This window comes from Rhyacophila brunnea, unplaced genomic scaffold (genome assembly GCF_057557595.1).
Source record: "Rhyacophila brunnea isolate RB1 unplaced genomic scaffold, BYU_Rbru_1.0 scaffold_20, whole genome shotgun sequence".
NCBI classification, from domain to species: Eukaryota; Metazoa; Arthropoda; class Insecta; order Trichoptera; family Rhyacophilidae; genus Rhyacophila; species Rhyacophila brunnea.
The window spans coordinates 34,419,899-34,439,638 of NW_028232860.1; the positions used below are offsets into that span (position 1 = coordinate 34,419,899).

The following is a 19,740-nucleotide window of genomic DNA, read 5'->3' on the forward strand; positions in this document are numbered from 1 at the left end:
GATGTAAATTAACAATAAGTATACAAACTTTCTATAAATGTCAAACGGCCGCATAAATTTTAACAGATCTGATGCTCGCTAGGTTTGACAGCTGACAGCTCAGTTTTGTTGACGTAAAATTGCGCGGGAATGCGTTCAGTGTAGCCACCAATCTAAGAAATATCTAGTTTTCACTCAACCTATATTTTTAATAATAGCAACACTAGTATTATTTTAACCAATCAAATCAAGGACCAACGAGATTGAATCGTTGCGTGTAATTGCAAATAGCTAGCGACGACGGTTGGCGTCGATCGTTGGATCGGGTTGGGTCTGTGCGTCTGCCAATGGAATATGGCCTTTAAAACATTTTTGTTTTTACGAGAAACGTTAGCCACTTACTCAACCTATTAGGTCCATATTCTGACTCTAAACACACATTAAAAAACAAAATGTCAATTTGCAAGACCGGGATTCGAACCCGGCACCCACAACATTATAAATCGACGCGGTACACATGTAATTTCTTCTAGTACACAGCAATTAGGAGGGCCGAGTGTGATTATTGTTACGGTCACTTCACGTCACTCTGATTATGTCTCATTTTCTGTCAATAACTTCTAGCTAATGTTATATGTTTATAAATCTGTGGAAAGTTACGATACTTTTGCTTATGTTTATTTTTTATATAAATGTTAATTTTCATTAACAAAGCATATAGAAAAAATTAGAGGTTAATGTGTTATGACAGTTTTCTTTCAATACAACAGTTTTTGTTTGAATTGGGGTACATGAATAGAATTGGGGTAGAAAATGAATAGACTTGTAACAGAGCCTTAGTAATTTATGAATAATGTTACAATTACCTTCCGATATATCCCGCCTGAGGTCCCATTCCGTTACGATCGTCCATAACTCTCTGTGGCTGGTTGTTCACCACTTTGCCGTCATCGTTCCCTTTCCACGTGCCGTCATCTTCTTTAAATGATGCACTTCTGCAATGTGACAATAACAACAAGAAATCATTACAAACTGTACCAAAGAAAGATTTACATAATAAATACGAACTTTTGTGTTACAATCAATTCATTAATCTGACAGGAAAATAAATTTCATTTTTTTTATTATGTTCTATATTTAAAATTGTCTTAATTTTTATTCAGGTTCGTTTACTTAAGAATCGTAAACCCCTTTATATATTAAACTGCCCTGATACTTTATAATAATATTCCATAACGCAATTTGGTCTCACATTTCTTTCTTCCAGTCGATTTTACATGGCTATAGAAGTTTTAATTTAATAATTACAATATAATAATTAGGAATACAATGAATTGTTTTTTACTTGTTACAGGGGAGGACGCAGATACCGCAGCACTTTTCCATGCCGGAGAGATTCTTCTCAGCCTCCCGCATGTCGGCATTGATCTGGTCCATGCCCTCCTCGATGCGGTCCAGTTGTTCTGTTTAGGGACCCACCCGAATGGGTTCAAGGACATATAGATTAATTATTGAGTCCTTTTAAATTTGAATACAATACACTATATTCAGAACAGCTCCATTTATTCAGTCAGTAATTTAAATATGTTGCCACTGTTTTTAATAACCATGCAGTATTCGTTGGCAGATGTTTTTTCCCATATTCGCTCCGAGATAAAGTTATAAGTAAGATATTGGCCTCAAATTTATATAAGTAACAATATTTATTGTATCAGTGGCTCCCATTGATAACGAAGAAGTTAGTGACATCAAAAATACTGACATGCTTAGGGTTCATTTCGGGACCATTAGAACCAAATTTTTAATATAGTTTGACCATTATCTTTTTGGGAAGTACTTACTGTAACCTTTTATGTAAATAAAATGAGTGGGTAGTTATTTAAATAAAATACTAACCAAATAAATAAATCTATCCCAAACTGGAAAGATACAGAATAAACAGCTTCTTAAATGTAATTATGCTCTTCAATTTATAAAAAATCCATTCTTTATAAGAAGAGAAGGGTTTCCAAAACTACTTATTAGTATTTAATTTAATTAACTATTTCTTATACAGAAAAGAGACTGAATGTATATTACATATTAAAGTGAGACACTAGTCTCAGTTATATTTGACGATTCTATTGAATTGCATCAAGCGTAAAAGAGATCAGAGAGTACTTACATACAAAAAAGACTGCAATAACAAAAATATTTTGGTATTTTTATATTAATAAGATACTCAGACACAAATGCAGTCTCCTCCAAGTTCAATATTACGACATATAATATTTGAATTATTAGATTTATATTTCAAAGTTTTTGTTCAGCATACTTACAATTAAAAAGGTATGCATTCTGCATTAAATTGATTAATTGAGGCCACGAGTAGTACAATGGCCTAACCTACAGTTCTTTACGTGTGCTGATATCCATTTAAAATGTTCTCTTAAAGCGGTTTAAAATAATCCAAACACAATTTTCAATTCAAACAAGAGATATTAGGTATTTTTTTTAAAACAACAATAGTAACTATAAATGCCTTTATTCAAAATTCGCACTGCAGGATTAGGCCAGTGTTATAGTTTAACCTCATATTCAACCTAAAAAGACTTGCATACTAACATAGCTTTATATTTACTCTAATTGGCTTCCGAGAGAACTTAATTTAAAATTGCTATACTTACTAATGCAGTTTAGAATTTAAATTATTTTTAGCATTTGCTTAAAATCAAAAAAAAATAATAAATTTAAGAGTAAAATTTTTGTGGTTTTTAATATTTTATTGTAGTTTTCAAATATACAGAAGTAATAATAGGTACCAGATTAAAGAATATTAAAAATATTACTGAATTTATTGATTGTGGTCTGTACAAAATGGAAACTATTTATTGAGAAATTAATTAATGATTAGTAGGTAACTAATTAAACAATAATTCTTTCTACTGATTTTTTTTATTAATTAATTTGTACAATGCAGTACCTATAGAATTTGAAACAGTTTTAGAACAATACTTACTTTACATATGAGTTGTCTGGTATCAAAAGAAATATTCCATATATTAAATAAGGTGTCTATTATCTAAAACCAACAAGTCCACAATTCAATATTTATGGTACAATGACGTTTTTGCATGTCAAACGTAACTGGTTAAAATTAGTTTATTTTTATTATCTAATTTGAATATGTCCATTTTATTAGCCGATATACTTACTTACCATTTATTGTAATAAAATACAAGAAAAATAAAATTGGACATTAACATTTAATTATTGTATCATTTTAAATAATAAATTTCGTGAAATTAGACAGAATTATGTATGTGTTATATTTATTCAATTTTTGTCAAATGTGGACTTATCGGTTTTTGAACATAATAATATACACATCAATTATATGGGATAGTTCTACTTTTAATACCAGATAATCATATGTACATGTGTTTATTTCTTTCAAAAAGCAAAACTCACTAACTCACAGTATTATAATGATTCTTAACTTTCTTTAGGAATGCAATTGTTTAAATATTAAAGAACATAAGGCAGAACAGAATACAACATTTACAGACGTCTCCCAATTTATAAAAAACTCGCGGTAAGTGATTATTTTGTATCTACATTACTTGATAATACTATGTATTTGTTAATATTGACATAAAACAACAAACTAGCAAACTTAATAATCACCTATAGGTATTTCAAACACGTTTGTTTATGCCTTTTTTAGTTTGTAATTATTTATAATCAAATATTTTGATTAACTGTATAAAAAGTTTGAATAATTGCAATATGCATAATTCTCCAGGACAGTAAAAATATTTTATGAACAAACCCTGAAATATTCTATAAAACTAATCAAGTGTACAGTTTTAGAAGGAGCACCTCCAGCTAAATAGTAAATATATTGGAAACTGTAGTTAACACACGTGTTTCAGCGGAATAAAATATTTAAAAAAAGATTTAATTTTTTTTAAAACTGGCATAAATTGTGTTATGTTTTTAAAACAACGCAAGTGCCTAAATGAAAATGTTCTGTGTAATCTACTCAGCCTTGTTCGATAATGTAACACCATTAAAATTAATTAATATTTAACAAAAAGCAGCAAACCTTGGTTGGGAAATATTTTCAGCACATTCGTCAAACATTATGGAAGAGAAAAGCGAAGAAAACACTCAGGTGTGTGTTTTGAATGGTCATTGTCAGTATTTATCGTAATCGTAGTATACGTATTATATTTTCGGTAATTACATATTAACTGAACTACCCTACATACATACAATACTGTGAAGTTAACGAGCAAACTATATTGTTAAAACAAGACTATCATAAATCCAAATCTCTATGGAATCCAAATCCAAATATGTATATAATTTATCATAGAAATCTCTGTGTTTATCCACATACGAAATTAATTAAAATAAAACACTTATTCTTATTACTTCTTAGTACTTATTCCAATAACTTAATAGTGATTAGGACCGGTTTCGTCCACTTCAATAGGATATTCTTAACCATTGAAGTAGACAAAACCAGTCCTGATGATTATTAAATTATGTATAATAATAAATGTAATATTATGTTTTATTTTAATTAATACAATGTCTTTTCGCCATGACTTGACAGTTAACACCATTAATAAAGTAACTTCGTTTTTCTGCGCCATATCGGCTTTTGGTGCTATATTTGGCCATCAGAATGATATTAAAATCACATAAGAGATTATTGTGATAAAATATATTTTTTAACTTGGAATTATGTCACTATTGAATTGTCATGTATCAAAAATAGAACTATCCCACATATAAAATATATGGGACAGTTCTAGATTTTTTGCCTTGAATATGTTTTTATAACCTAACATACAAGTATTGAATACTGTAGATATGTTTGGTTAATTAGTTTAACGTCAACTTCACAGTAACGTACATGTCTTTAAGGAAGTCCCGTTAATAAGTAAGAACTGTATTTCCATGTCTTGTGAACCGAGTTAGTTAGTGCAGTGCTTCTTGTATAAAATTTTCACGAGGAGATATAATGGAGACACGAATGAGTGGGTAGAATTCGACTCGGTTATGTGTAAACCATAATGACAAATATTGTTGGATATTGTATTGAACTGCTGTAAAAGATTTATGGTTGACTCGTTTTCTGACGTGTGGATATATTGTTTGTCTCTGGTGTGCGATTGATGTTGTTTTCTTTTTATAAGCGGTTCAGAATAAAAGTGACGTATTTTTAGTTATGCCACTGTTGGGCTGAATTTTTGAGATATATAAATTCATATTTTAATGTTTCATGATGATACTACCTATTTCCATATGTTGGGGTAAAAAAATATCAATAGCTTTGGCAAAATTCTTGTGTTAATAATGATAGCAATAGTTCAATAGTAGATACTTATATGTATTAATTAACGTGACTTTTATGTAGTACACCTCCGTCATATTTGTTTTTTTTTTGGTAATTCGACAATATTTGAATTACTTGTGTTGACAGCTGTTTCGGGCTATAAACCCATCTTCAGAACGACCATAAAACAACTAATTGTCAAAAACTCAAAGAGAACATTCCCAATTATGACGTCTGAACGTATTCTGTCAATTTATCTTCTTCCATTCACAGAACAGTGAACTAAATTAAATAATTGAAACTACAGCACTATTATGCAAAACAGATAATATATCATATTAATACAAAACACTATTTCTGTCATGACGTGGATACAAATATTTAACTTTTTTTAAATTAGTTATTTTACATAATATATTCCAAAACAACTGTGAACATAAATAATTCAAATGTCATAGAAATAACAAAGAGATTTGATTTTAAAATGAGTGAATATACGATTCAAACAATTTATATTTTGTGAAAAAAAATATTTGAGAAAAACTAATGTAAATCAAAATCCTCCTTGGTTGTGTTTTGACTTTTGAGATACTACTGTATTCTTTCTGGCTGTATACAAAATACAGACAGACTTCTGTATTATTATCTCTAAGACGTCATAGCGTAATTATGTTGTGTGCATGGACGAGAAAGTTTTGATTTTAACATCCCTAGATGGCAGGTATGATAGATATAGAAGGCATTCTGTATTTATCTACATAAGTGTACGCATTCAAGAAGACCTATTAATCATGTATGTATGCGAATCTATTTAATTTATATAGTGTGTACATAAAAAATATACTTAGTTATTGAGTAGTAGAAATTTCATATATGTTTATTTAACTTGTTGTTTAAATGGATTTATTTATGAATGAATATCTATGGCTTAAAGTAATATTTTTTCAGTGTTTATTAAAATAGACAATCTTCAGATAATATATTTTTCAGTGGGGTTTCGTTATTATTTATTATTGATTGTTTATGGTAAATGATTATTATTCATAAGTATCGTGGGATTTGAACGAATGTTTCTTTGATATCTTATTTCAAAATTATTCCAATAAAAAAATCCATTGACACTCGCCTGGGCCGTGCAGCCGTATTTTAACATAATATAAAATCCTGCAGTATCAAAACGATGTACATAATTCATTTTAATGACATATTATAGAGAACTATTCGGAACAAAACTAATTGTAATGCATTAAAATTTATACTTACCTATACAAATAAAGACAATTTATTAGTAATCCTTTATTGGTGGCCGAAAAATTAGATTACTAATTTGGTTAATGTTAAAATTGTTAAAATTCTATTCTACAATGATTAAAAATTTACTATATGAATCAAAGTTAATTCCAATGGTTATATTAGCAGACTTTTTCCGAGGAATGGTTGTCAGCAATTCGACGATCAATCGGCTTATTGAACTGAATCAAATTGCACCAGCGATTTCAGAGATGGCTGCTCTACCAACTCGGCCACCGTGGGTGGTTAAAATTAGGTTGATAGCAATTGACACACCAATATCAGAGGTAATTTTGATAAAAGCCGGTATTACCAGCTGTATAAGACTGAAATACCTATCAACTCAGCCGTAAATAAGACCACGCGCACATGACAACCACTAAACATTACCACAGATAGCAGAAAGTCGCAGGTTTGATTTTCAATCTATAGGCAGTTTGGACATGGGGATACCATGCAAAAGAATGGGCGGGTTTTGAACAAATGTTAGTTCGGCAAAAGAAGGACGTATGAAGACTGAGGGTGTAGCCGATCACCCGTTACAGTATTTGTGGGTAGATGGGGCATGTGGTCGGTTACATCCCCCACCCCCACAAGTCTTGTCTTTGTCATAATGACGTTCGGAACACGTGCATTTCCTCGCATAATATCCCCATATCCAAACCGTCCCCATATCGAACATAAAAATTGACATCCTGCTTTTTGCAATAACGTCAAGTTTTAACGTCTAGATATTGTAATAAAAAACGTTATGTAACAAAAAAGCAATTACATTTTTGCTGTCTGAAGTCTGAATGATTGATATCTTTAATTATGGCAATACTGATTTTTTCAGCCTTCAAAATATATTTAGACGATATTTTAATGTAGCTAATAAAATATGTAATAATTATAATCATAAAATAGATTCACATAAGTTTGCTGGATCAATCAATTTAATAATAGGAAGTGGTTAAAAATAGACAGTTCACATTATGGAATGACGTAAAGCTGTTGTTTAGTCATTTAGTGGAAGAAACCATAAAGTAGTTAGTATATTTCACAACGAGCAAAAGAATTAGTGAAGAGGATTTTTTATTGGAATAATTTCGAAGTGAATAAATAAATGGTTTTATTTCTGCTGACGTGGAAAGTCATTGAAGTAGAGAGTAATCCGAGTGAGAAAGAGAAGTCCCTGAAAAGCAACTATATACTACATTGTGCTCTTCTAACACATAACAGAAAACATCAGGAAGTTTTATCACCGACACAAACAATAGAATGTCACTGAACAAATCCTGATGTTGGCTCCCTGAACAACAGTGAAACATAACAATGCAGAATTATCCATATATTCATTGTCTATGCTCTTGTTTTCCTTTTTTGAATATTTTTGTTATTGGAACTGTTGCAAACTTTTTGAAATAAAACTATTGACCTGTCAAAATAAACCATTTATAAAAATCAATCAGTTATTCATATTTTACGTTTTCAATTTTCATTCTACTCTTTTGATTGATGAGAATTAAAGAAGATATCATTATATAAATAATTATTAAATAATAGTATTTAATGACTAGTTGACAATAATATAAACTGCCATTAGCAAAATAACTATAACCAATTGAAAATATAATATACAGTCGAACTTAGTTATTACGGTCACGGAAATAGCGAGATCTCGGATGTAATGAGGAAAGATTCGTTGAAATTTTAGTTTATGATTTTCTTCGTACATTTATTCACTTTTATAATGTTCACGTTTAAAAACAACATTTTCGACCCTAAGCAATAAAATCCGACTGGGCAAGTTAACTAGACCGATGCCGCCGGGATATCAGAAAGTACGTAATTGGTGTTTTCGACGACAACATTGAAAAAGTATCCACGCATATGGTTGAAATTACATGTAAAAAATCCAAGCTATGTGAAGTCAGTAGGTACCTACCAGCGCCGGTGGCTCAGCACTTCATTACAATAAACAACTTATTTTGTAGTTTATGAATGCCATGCTTGTTTCAAGGATTTTTACGATGATTTTCAGATTTTTTATGTTCTATGCTTAAATAGAACGTGGCGCGAAACACGTTATACAACGAGTAATGCTTATAACGAGGAAATTAAGTCGGTCCCATCTTCCTCGTAATAACCAAGTTTGACTGTAGATATTGTTTTCGGACGATTTCGCAGTATATCATAAAATGTTGGGTAAATTGTATATAAAACAAAATTCCCTTAAAAGTTCAAATTTCTAATACACAGGTAAAAATATTTTTCGACAAAATATATATATAACTAAATTCATTCAATCTGTTTCATATCTCAAAAATATGAAGGTACAACAATAGACATAACTTATTATGTTAATGGTAAATATATTGATAACAACACATGATTAGATATTAATAATTTTAATTCTGTTTAAAATTTGTAATTTTTATATTACTAGAGTATTAGATTATTTCATACATATTTGTTCGGTGATAAGACTTCCTGCATTCTACACACTTTGATTCCACTGAATTCCGTTCAATAGAGAGAAATAAAATTATATTTAAATAATTATGAAAAAAATAAGAAACGTTTAGCAGCTATGAAAGAAACAAGATGGAAACAAAATTATTGCAAGGTGCGTCAAAATAAATATAAAATAAAAATAGCGTGATTCCGGCCTGCCCTCAGTAATTAAAAATTAAATAAAATTCTCTTACTACTATTTTGACAGACTATAAATTTAATGACAAAAAATAAATAATTGTACTAAAATAAATGAGGGATTTTTTTTTCACCGCAGGCAACCCAAAACACGCCTCCCCCTACTTATGACAACTTAAAACCAAATGTTAAAATAAAAATATAATATTTACACATTAAATTTCCGTATGGAGCTCATTTCACAATGCCTATTCAGTTAAATACCATTGAGGTTGTGGGTGAAATAGCTATGAGAGAAATTTAATGAAATGGGTGTTTCAGATGAAAATATCATAATTTCAAGGGTTTATATAAAATGTAATTAGTTTTAAATGTGACACTTCACATAGGATGACAGACAATAATATGTGAAATAATTTTTAAAAAACTAGATAATATTTTAATACCTAATAAATTAATTTCTTATGTAGGCAATTATTTCACCGGCTTGTAGATACTATCACTATAAAGGTATAAGCCATAAAGTATAAACGACTCAACTTTTCACAAAATTTGCTCCTGTACATTTAGAAAAAAAATATCATGAAACAATACTGATAGGTTTGTGACAATATCAAATTTATTAAAAAAATTACACGTCTTATATAATATTTACTTTCCCATGGCTTTCTCATATATCTAATAGGTGTATAAATTTTTTATACTCCATTAATATATTATATTTTTTGTTATTGATGTTATGATTTCATCAGAGTTCAATACAGTCACATCTTTAAAATATTTTCAATACTGATTTGTAGCATGTAAAAAATATACAAGCATATATTATTCGTAAATACTAGACTAGTAATAAACTCGTTATATTATTAATAAAAAAATGTCTATAATGAACTCGGTAGTTCGTGGCCTTAAAATTACAAAAATTCCATCCGATCACCCGTTATATTAAAAAGAATAGACTATGAATCGTTGTTATTGTTACAAAGGTGTGGATGCTTACCCCCTTGCTCATCCAGCATGACGAGGGTTTTCATGCCCACCTCGTGGCTCTACAAAACACGCACAGTGTAACTAGATCTGGCGACGATGATATCGCAATTCGGGGATGAGGGTCAAAGGGACGGTGGTTTTTCAGAAACGTCTCAACAATGAAAACTTCTGGGCTCACTTGAACCCGTCAGCGATACTTCAAAAAAATTGTGAACCCATCTGTGATAATGTCCCCCAAATCGTCAACTGTACGAGTCACACTATTGAATACATTCCTATTTTTTTCTTCCAAAATTATGGAACCCTTCTGCTAAATCTTATAAACATTATAAAGTAAGGATTAGCTTTATATAATATAAACGTGCAATGTAATTATAAGATTTAAATGCTTAAAATTTTCAACGGGTGTTGCTATAACTATAAACTTGTACCTAATCTAAATTTAAAAACGTAACACCATGAAACATATTAATAGGCTGACATTGTAAAAAAAACTTATAGGTGTACAGAAAAATCTTAATACCGTTCAGGAAACATAGACATTATGGGAACCCTTATTTATTCCAGTGTTTTTTTATCCAGGAAGTTGTAATGTTATCTAGGTGATTAAATATTTTATAGCGTAATACAATTCTAGAGGATTTGTTCGCAGATTAAGTTAACTATGCAATGTTGGCTTTCGGACTTGAGATTAACCCTATTTCGGATTAAGGAAATGCTAAAATATTAAGCGTAACCCTATTAAAGTTGACAGCTGAAGACTCGAACTAGGATTACAGAATCAAAGAAGAAGTTAACATATTCTTGAAATATTCAAGGCGAAAATAGCGAATTTTTCAATTGCAGAAAAAATAAATTGAATATCAAAGAAAAAGATTAATCACCGTAATTTTATTTCGAAAAAAAGACACGTTCGCGTTATGGAGGCTTTTAGATTTTATTTATGTTGAAATTTTTCGCATTGCAAAAAAAATACGTGGGAAAAAAGTATCGATTTTTACACGTCTTTCGGGTAATTTAAATAGGGATTTTTTAATTTCAAATACATATGAGCCAATGCGTCACAGGTAACTAAAAGAGATGCAAAAACATACGTTTGATTCTAGATATTTGAAATCAATAATTTATATTTTGAGATTCTCTTTTTAAAAATATGTGGCAACTGCAAAATTAATATTCTGCTATTGGTATCTACTTTTATAATAATAGTAACGATGTTCATGTCAAACAATAAATATAGGCTGAAGAATAATATGTGAATATTCACAACGATCATACCAAAATTGAATTCAATTGACATCGAACGAAGTTTAATTTATCGATTACGATGAATACCCATAAACAAAATTCCGCATTACACATTCGGGGCGCGTTCCTTCTTATGTCACGAATATCATTTTCCATCCGCGATAAGCGAATTGAAAATGGAAGCAGACTAAAAAAGGGTCTCGCGAGTAAACACGGAGCTAATCTAATAACGGCTATGTAATTTAATATAGCAAATAACGTAACGGATAAAAGACGCGAAATTTCCGTCATGAATTGCTCTCCTTACAAATATGTTTAGGCAAATAAAAAGATACAGATATATCTCCATCTGTCAACCATACAAATCAAAAAATATGTAAATTTAAAAGAGAAAAGAACAAATTCGGGGAAAACTTTCCCCGTATTAAGTATCCCTTCATGATACCCTTTCAATGCTTTTTTTAGACTGGTAATACATTACCAAGTCTATGATAAGATTCGATTTACCTGGCAACCCTTTTTAAAATCAAATTTATAAAGATAAAAATAAATAGGCTTTAAAGTTATACGCCTGAGATTATCTACCTACCTAATAAAAAGCTACAAATCTCCGTAGGTAATATAATTACAGTTTAACCAAAGTAAATTTACGTTTGAGTCATGATTTTATATTATAATGAATGTAAAAATAATTAGATCTGAATAATTAATAAAGTTACAGTATAAATTATCTTTGCACACTGGATATAAAAATGTTACTGAATATTATGAACAGTCAATACCCGATAAAAATAACACTTTTTTTTAAATAATAAACTGCATTTTTTACCTAAGCCTATAAAATCTAATTATAGTTAAAGTATCCACAACATTATATACCTACCTACCAGCCGAAATATTTTAAACTTCGAAAAGAACATTAATTCTGTTTGTTTGAAATTCGAATTGTTGAGACTTTTCTATGGCGGGGAAAAACTAGACAGAGGATGAAGTTTTAACAATTCGCGTAATCAATTCCGATTGAATAAAACCAATTTAGAATTTGGCTATTGAAGCATTTTTTGCGCCGATCGTCTTTTTATTTTTTTATATCAGTACCTGATATAACACATGCACGATTGGTAATTTTTAAAAGAAAAATTAAATTACGGCGAAAAAAGTAAAAGTATACTTGACGTTAATTTGAATTAAGAATAATTAACGTTATATTATACAATAATTTCACAATTTACATATCAATATTCAAATGTTGAATATATGTAAGATACTATTTATTTTTTAACTTACAAAATAAGGACATTTAAACACGATTTTATTGTTCTAAGTGTATTAATAACAATAGGTACCACAGATAAGAAGTTGAAAAACTTTTAAGTTCGTTTAATTATGAATTTGGAATACTTCTAAAAGTTGGAATACTATCATAGCATCGCTTAAAATAGTACCTATTTCAAAATAAATCACAATTTAATCATGACGAAATTTCGTTTTACGGTAAAAAAAAAAAAAATACTATACGTATATAAACGAATTGTTAAAACTTTCTACGGGTGAAATTAAAGGGTAAGTATCCAGAAAAATGAAACAAATCAAAAATAGAAATTAATACAACTGTCAATAATTAAAAAGCAAAAAGAAATTAATAATTCAAAATTCATCATCTTTTATACATGTCCACAGAATAATTTGTCACGTATGTCCCGGGTTTCGCCTTTCAGCATCATCAGTAATTTGTTATTACCGCATGGTTTGTTTAATTTAATGCCTACTAAGAATAAATTGACAGTGTAAGTGTCTTCAGAGACCTGCGCATCTATTTTATACACAAGGCCGCTGTCGGCAGCTATCGAGGGTAGTTTTTCATTTTTTGTATCGAAGTATTAGCACTTATTATAACAATTAGAATACGTTAGTATTGTAATTGTTACAATAAGTGCTATGTTTTAACAACACCTCTCCTGGCTGTATTAAATTTTACAACGAGACTGTTTAGACGGCTAATTTATTGTACCTAATTGTTACAATAATTGCTAATACTTCGATACAAAAAATGAAAAACTACCCTCGATAGCTGCCGATAGCGGCCTATAGCAGTCTTGTGTTTCGAATAGATGCGCTGATGTGCAATTGCGAAATCATGATGTTGAGTGACATAATTCTGTGAACGTGTAAAAATATAAATCATTTTAAATTCAAATAAAATTTTTACCAATCACCATGGTGGGTGTTAATAAATCAAAAATACTTAAAAAAAAAAACTTTAATAAACGACCCTTTCTGATCCACTTTTGTAGGAAAATCAATATTTTTTGCATTGAGGTACGTAGGTCGATAGTCGAATTTTAGATCAACTACCATTAACTAAGTACAACTGTTTTTTGACCAACTTTTGTTTTTATAAAACAACCAAACTACTTACCTACAAACTTATCTGACGAATGGGATGGGGGAGCAACTTTTGAAAACTACCCAATCAAGACTCGTAAAGCCTCAATTACATTGAGCTTCTTTACGAGCTGTTTATTGGCGAATTTACAATCTGCCTGTAAAGTCGCCCAGTGTAATCATCGAATAAGATAATAAGCAGGTTGTAAACACTCTACCGAGAAAAGTTGAAAGCCGGCCAACTTTACACGCTACACACCGGCGTGTGGGCCTACTGCGTCTGCGCAGTAGAGCGCAGTACCAACCTCCCGGTAAAAAAACGAACTACGTTCCTTCATAATAGTCGCTGGCTTGTGGCTTCTCAGCGAATGGAAAATTTTGTGTGTAATCATCAAATCGCAGTAGCTGAATCGCCCGCTTTTAAATTCGCCAATAAACAGCTCGTAAAGAAGCTCAATGTAATTGACGCTTAACTGGAAAAAAGCTGACATTCGAATGAAATTTTCAAAATGGCGTCCAATGGTAGTTAGTAGTTCCATTTTTGGCCATTCTACACATAACTTTGTAGGTCTTTACTAATAGTTATTGAAAATATAACAAAAAGTCCAAATACCTAATCATCTAATTAAAAAATAATTCTTAATGTGGTTGAATCGTTCAGAAAGAGTCGCCATATAAATAATAAAAATATATACGACAGTACCCAAAAAAGACAGTTCGATTATTTGAATAGTGGAATATTGTGTGTAATATAAATATGTTATTGCTATTAATCAAATTTGAAGGTCCAAAAGCGTTGTGCACAAATCGACCCCAAGTAAAATGTGAATAATTATGGCATTATTTTATTTTAATGTCGATGATTCAGTGAAATACCTCCACTTAGTTTAAATGCAAGGAGTTTTAAAAACGATATTCGTCTCTGTTCTGGCAGAACACACTAACTGGAGAATACTAGTTTTGAGTAATTTGACTTTGAAGTTGTTAAAATGTTTGAAATGGTCTATCATGTAAGTTTATTAAGTAATCGTAAAAACGATGACTTTAAAATAAAGACTGTTTATTTATTGAGAAGGTTTCCAGACGGTAAAGTTTGAAATAAGGAACATTTTGGTATAACTAACTCAATATGTCATTTTTTCGAATTAGTGTCTTCTGCCAGAACAGTGGCAGATATATCCTACTCTGCATAAAGCAAATATGTGTACTAAGAATGTGTTTAAATGGCATAAGAATTCAATTTGATATATGATTGAAAGTGTTCCTAGAAAAGGGTTATATATTATAATATAATATAACGCTTTCGAACATATGTAAATAATTTCAAAAAACTTTTTAGTTATAAAAATAACTTGATATTATGCTAATGTATTTTTATAGAAAATTGATGTCCATCACAACTCGGATATTCTCATTTATATTTTATATAGACCGTTACATGTTGGCCGATTTCTGATGGTGAACAACGTGGGTATTGTTGTACTTGTTAAAAAAATAAACCAATTCATATAATATTTAGATTTATCCAAATAAGAGTAAATTTAAACCTTTTTCGAAGACTACGTCCATTTTAATGTAACAAAATATTTTAAAATCACTTTATATGTTCCACTAGAAAAATATGACGCCCAACGGGACTCGAACCCGCACCCACTGGATTCGCCCCAATGTGCTTTGCCACTTGGGTCCTATCTAATGGCGATGAAATTAGCTAGTAGTTCATACAACTGAAGCGCATAAATTGCGTTAATTTTTGGCAATCGGCTTTTGTAGTTTGAATCAAGGTACCAATGTACTTACCTTGATTGCATAGCCGACGTCTGGATCTCTTCAAAATATAGTTTTAACGTATTTGCACTTAATAATAATAAATAAATTTAATATTCCGAATCCATTGAAAACATTTTTATTTACATCGTTTTTATTAGCTCGTATTCTTGTTTGTCCGGTGGTTGTTTGTCCAGTACAAATCATGCAATCGATTTTTAACTAACATACCGACTAGCTAGACATTTAAAACTTTTAGAATATATCAGAATACGATGCCAATGCATTCTTTTAATACTTTTGGCCATCTTTAAGCAGAATTGAATTCATTTTCAGTTAATTCTGTTTTGTATGAAAAGTTATTTCGGAAGAAATCCGCAATCCAATCCACTATTATTGGTTGCTAAGTGGGTGGTCCTAGCAACTAAATTATTAATATATACGTGCGTTACTATGGAAATCAAAATGACATTTCAGTATTCTATATTTGTTTGTTTTTTATTTACTTCATATCAAGTACAAGTTTGAGCATATTGAGCATAATAATTCAACAGAAAATTTAAAAACGTATTATATAAAAAGTTCTTTTTATCTTGTAATTGTTAAATATATCATTAAATACGAAGAGTTATTTTTGAGTACTGTCAGAAAATATTCTTAAACTAGCAACAAATTATGATAAAGGTCAATCAACAAAATATTAAATTATAGTATTGTTATAAAGTTTATTGGATGGCAGGAATCAAGTTTTATGGAAACTGAAAACCAAAACAAGCGAATTAATAATAATTAAAACCAAGCCATTCCTAAATCAAAAAACACAATAGTAGATATAGCAAACAGCTCCATAATATAAAAAATGTTCAACTGATAGTTTTTTTATACTTTAAAATAAATGAACAGTTAATTAATAAAGGAAGTAACTAAGAGCCATCGATCAAAAAAATATTAAACCTTGTCTTAGCAGAGTGAAGAAGCTTGAAGAAACATTGTCTCTGGTTGCTGGTTATTTATAATTAATATGGTCAGAAAGTTTCTGAAGATGTTGTAAAAGATTTGAAATTATTTTGAAAGATGGCTAAGAGATAGGAAAGGACAAAAATCGTACGTCATCATTCACGCCGTCCACTTTCCCCCCACACCAAAAATCCCATTGCCCATAAATATTGAAGACACTGAAGAATCAAAACAAAAAACAAGAACGAAATGAAAACATCTTTCCTAAACAACTAAATAATGAAGTAAAAACAGTATAAAGTCAGAACGCAATACTCAGATGTCGAAGACGAACCTTAAACTAAACGATAATAGGATGATAAGAATAGCTTTGCAACAACAAATCGGCCCGCTCTATTGAACAAACAATTACCATAAGAATAAAGGAACCGCGTCGAGAACAAACCCCGAGAAAATAACACACATAGAAAACACGGACAAGTCCCATATATAATATATAAAACACAGAGTATTAATCAAAACAAAAAAGAAATATAAACATAAATTATTGTCAATCCAACCAAGAGATCATATCAAACAGTTAAAAAAAACAGTAAAGTCCGGTTAATGAGAGAGCTGAGAAAATTGGCAGACTGCAAGGCACATTTCGACGGACTACGGTCGATCACTCTCCGGTTCTTACCGCCTTGGTCACCCAACATTCGGTTCGTCTGGGCCCCGCTTTCCTCGCTCTACATCATAGAACACACATCAGTTACCGGTTACACGAACCGTGACCTCCAGCGTCAACAATATATCCAAATACTCCAACATGGGGGGAGACAACGAAAACAATAAAAAAAAACGGCCAGGGTGGATATTGTTTCTTTTTTACATGATGGTTTAAACAGGTACGTACATAATATAAACAGGATATAGAAAATGTGTGCATGTGAGACGATCTAACGGCGGCGATTCGCGAGTGAGGAAGGGACATCGACAGCGGTTCGGACCACAAGAAGCGAGACTATTCTAATGTGGTGCGCAAGACGCGGCCGACCGAGGACGGACGACCGGTGACTTCCCCAGATTGGAGTGCCGCTCGACGGTGCCACCTACCACCGAAACCCTCCAAGCGAGGAACTTAAATAATTAAATTAAAGCCCACCATCAAAATAATATATTATATACATCGCAGTAAAAGCCACTCCCGGGGTGTTTTAAAATATCGAGTTCGAGGGGCGGCACTGTTTGAGTGGGCGATCATGCAAGACACTCCAATTGCCTCGTGAGGAGGGTGTCGCAAAGCCTTCCTGCCGCGTCCGTCCCCGGCGCGGGCGAAGCGAACAGAATCCGCAAAGTCATTCACGCTCAATTTCAAGTCTCAGATCGGCACAGCACAAGGAACTACGGATAATATATATATATAACCAGTCATAGCGACACACATGCAGCTAACTTGCTCTCGGTATCGGTCGTTGTATTGTATATGTTTCTGCTCGTTTGTCCGTGAATCGTTATCGTAGTGTGTGGGACCGGAGAGCCCTCGTGTTTCCGCTTTTGTGGTGTTGCCCTAGCGAGCGCGCCGGGGCAGGCCTGAGCCTCCTCCGACGCTTCATTGCGTGTCGAGTAGTGTTGTTAATGTAGGAATGGATCACTCACCTCCCTGGTCGTCTAGAGCGACCAGAGTGCGTATTCCGGCCTCCTTGCTCTACGGGCCAGCAAAAACAAAACAAAAACGGACATATCCATGTTAGTATCGTCGGGTGAGGTGGACAGAATCGGTGGGTATCAGACATATATATATAGATAGATAAATAGTTGAGATCGCATATATAAGATCGGTCTGGAGTGATGTGAGTGTGGTTGTCCGAGCCTTGGCAGCGGCGGTTCGCCCTCCCCGTCCGGAAGGGTGTATTTACAGGAAAAACGGTTATGGAGATGTGATCGGTTGGCGGTCGTATTGCCATGTACCTATGAGGGAGAAATGCCGCTCCATCGAACTGTCTCCCGTCGCTTGTCTGTCAAATCTGCGAAGAGTTGTGGTTTAGATATCAGCGCTGTTGTATTTCGACGTGTTGTATTTTGACAATCATATGGAAACCTCGGGCCAAAGAGATATCGCGTCCTTCAAAAACTGCACTCAGTACAGTCAAACTTAATCACACGATTTTAAAAGCAAAAAAGATAAATTTACTGATTTTTAGACGGTATTATTTTATTAAATGTTTATATTATAGCATTGACTCGAAAAACCTCATTAAAACGAGACTGTATTTAAAAAAATCTTGCAAAGTAAAACTCCCTGGCCCGCGGTTGTACATTTTGTGACCGGCTTTGAAAAGTCAGCCGAGGCCAACTTCGATATTAGTGGAGATGATTTAGTTGGAACTTGACAAATAGCAAACGAACAACTACAACTTCTTCAGCTATACGTTGATCAAAAATATATAATAAAAAATTTGGAAGAATGTAAGAGATTTTTGTTGTGTCAAGCTGACGGAAGTTTCAGTGGTCGAGTGAGATTGCCAAGTTCCAGAAGTGACAATGACGAATCATGACATACTCCGGTGAGAGAAGATATAATGATGAATGACGAGTGAGAGATCAGAGGACAGATGAGGTGTAACAGAACAGAGAGTGACATGCATCGACAGATCCTGCTGTGAGATCTACACATACCAAATTTAATGATTAAAATAATGTGCAAGACGCGTGTTTTATCGCACTGAAGCTTGTCTAATAAAATTACATGAACGTGAATTAACAAAACATAATCATATTAGTCAGTATGTATTGATACCGTCTAAAATAATTGGATAATTATGCAAAAAAGGGAACAATTATAAATAATATTTTCTATAAGTACTGTAATGAGATTTACAAATAACGACACATTATTTGAAATTGGAAAAATTTCTTTCCCGCGGACAGATCTGAAGCGCTTAGTTTCAAATCCCCCTAAAACGGTTTTGAAAATTTTTGAGTTAGATAATATGTATTTAGATGGACATTTTGGTTACCTACATGGTGGCCAAAGATTGATCTTTATAAAACGCCAAAAACCGTCAATACGTATGATCAAAAATTAGGGTAAATTTCAAAACCCACTAAAAAGGTTGGGTGTACGGATTAAATAATAAATAAATAAGATTTAATAGATATAAGTTTTTCTCATTTTT

General features: G+C 31.7%; 1 protein-coding gene across 3 annotated transcripts in view; it reads right to left on the reverse strand.

Annotated features, from left to right (window-relative positions):
- LOC147071573 (synaptosomal-associated protein 25) overlaps nt 1-19,740 on the reverse strand; it is a 112,918-nt gene that overhangs the window by 12,910 nt on the left and 80,268 nt on the right. Inside the window, exons 4-6 of one of the 3 annotated variants that reach the window (XM_085948507.1) lie at nt 10,233-10,281; nt 1,325-1,442; nt 846-974 (exon numbers count right to left, since the gene is read on the reverse strand). In XM_085948507.1, the coding sequence (XP_085804633.1) occupies nt 846-974; nt 1,325-1,442; nt 10,233-10,281 (296 nt within the window). Of the gene's footprint in view, nt 1-845; nt 975-1,324; nt 1,443-10,232; nt 10,282-17,261; nt 17,311-18,220; nt 18,270-19,740 lie in introns of all 3 variants that reach the window. The other 2 variants (XM_085948508.1, XM_085948506.1) reach the window with 2 other exon arrangements.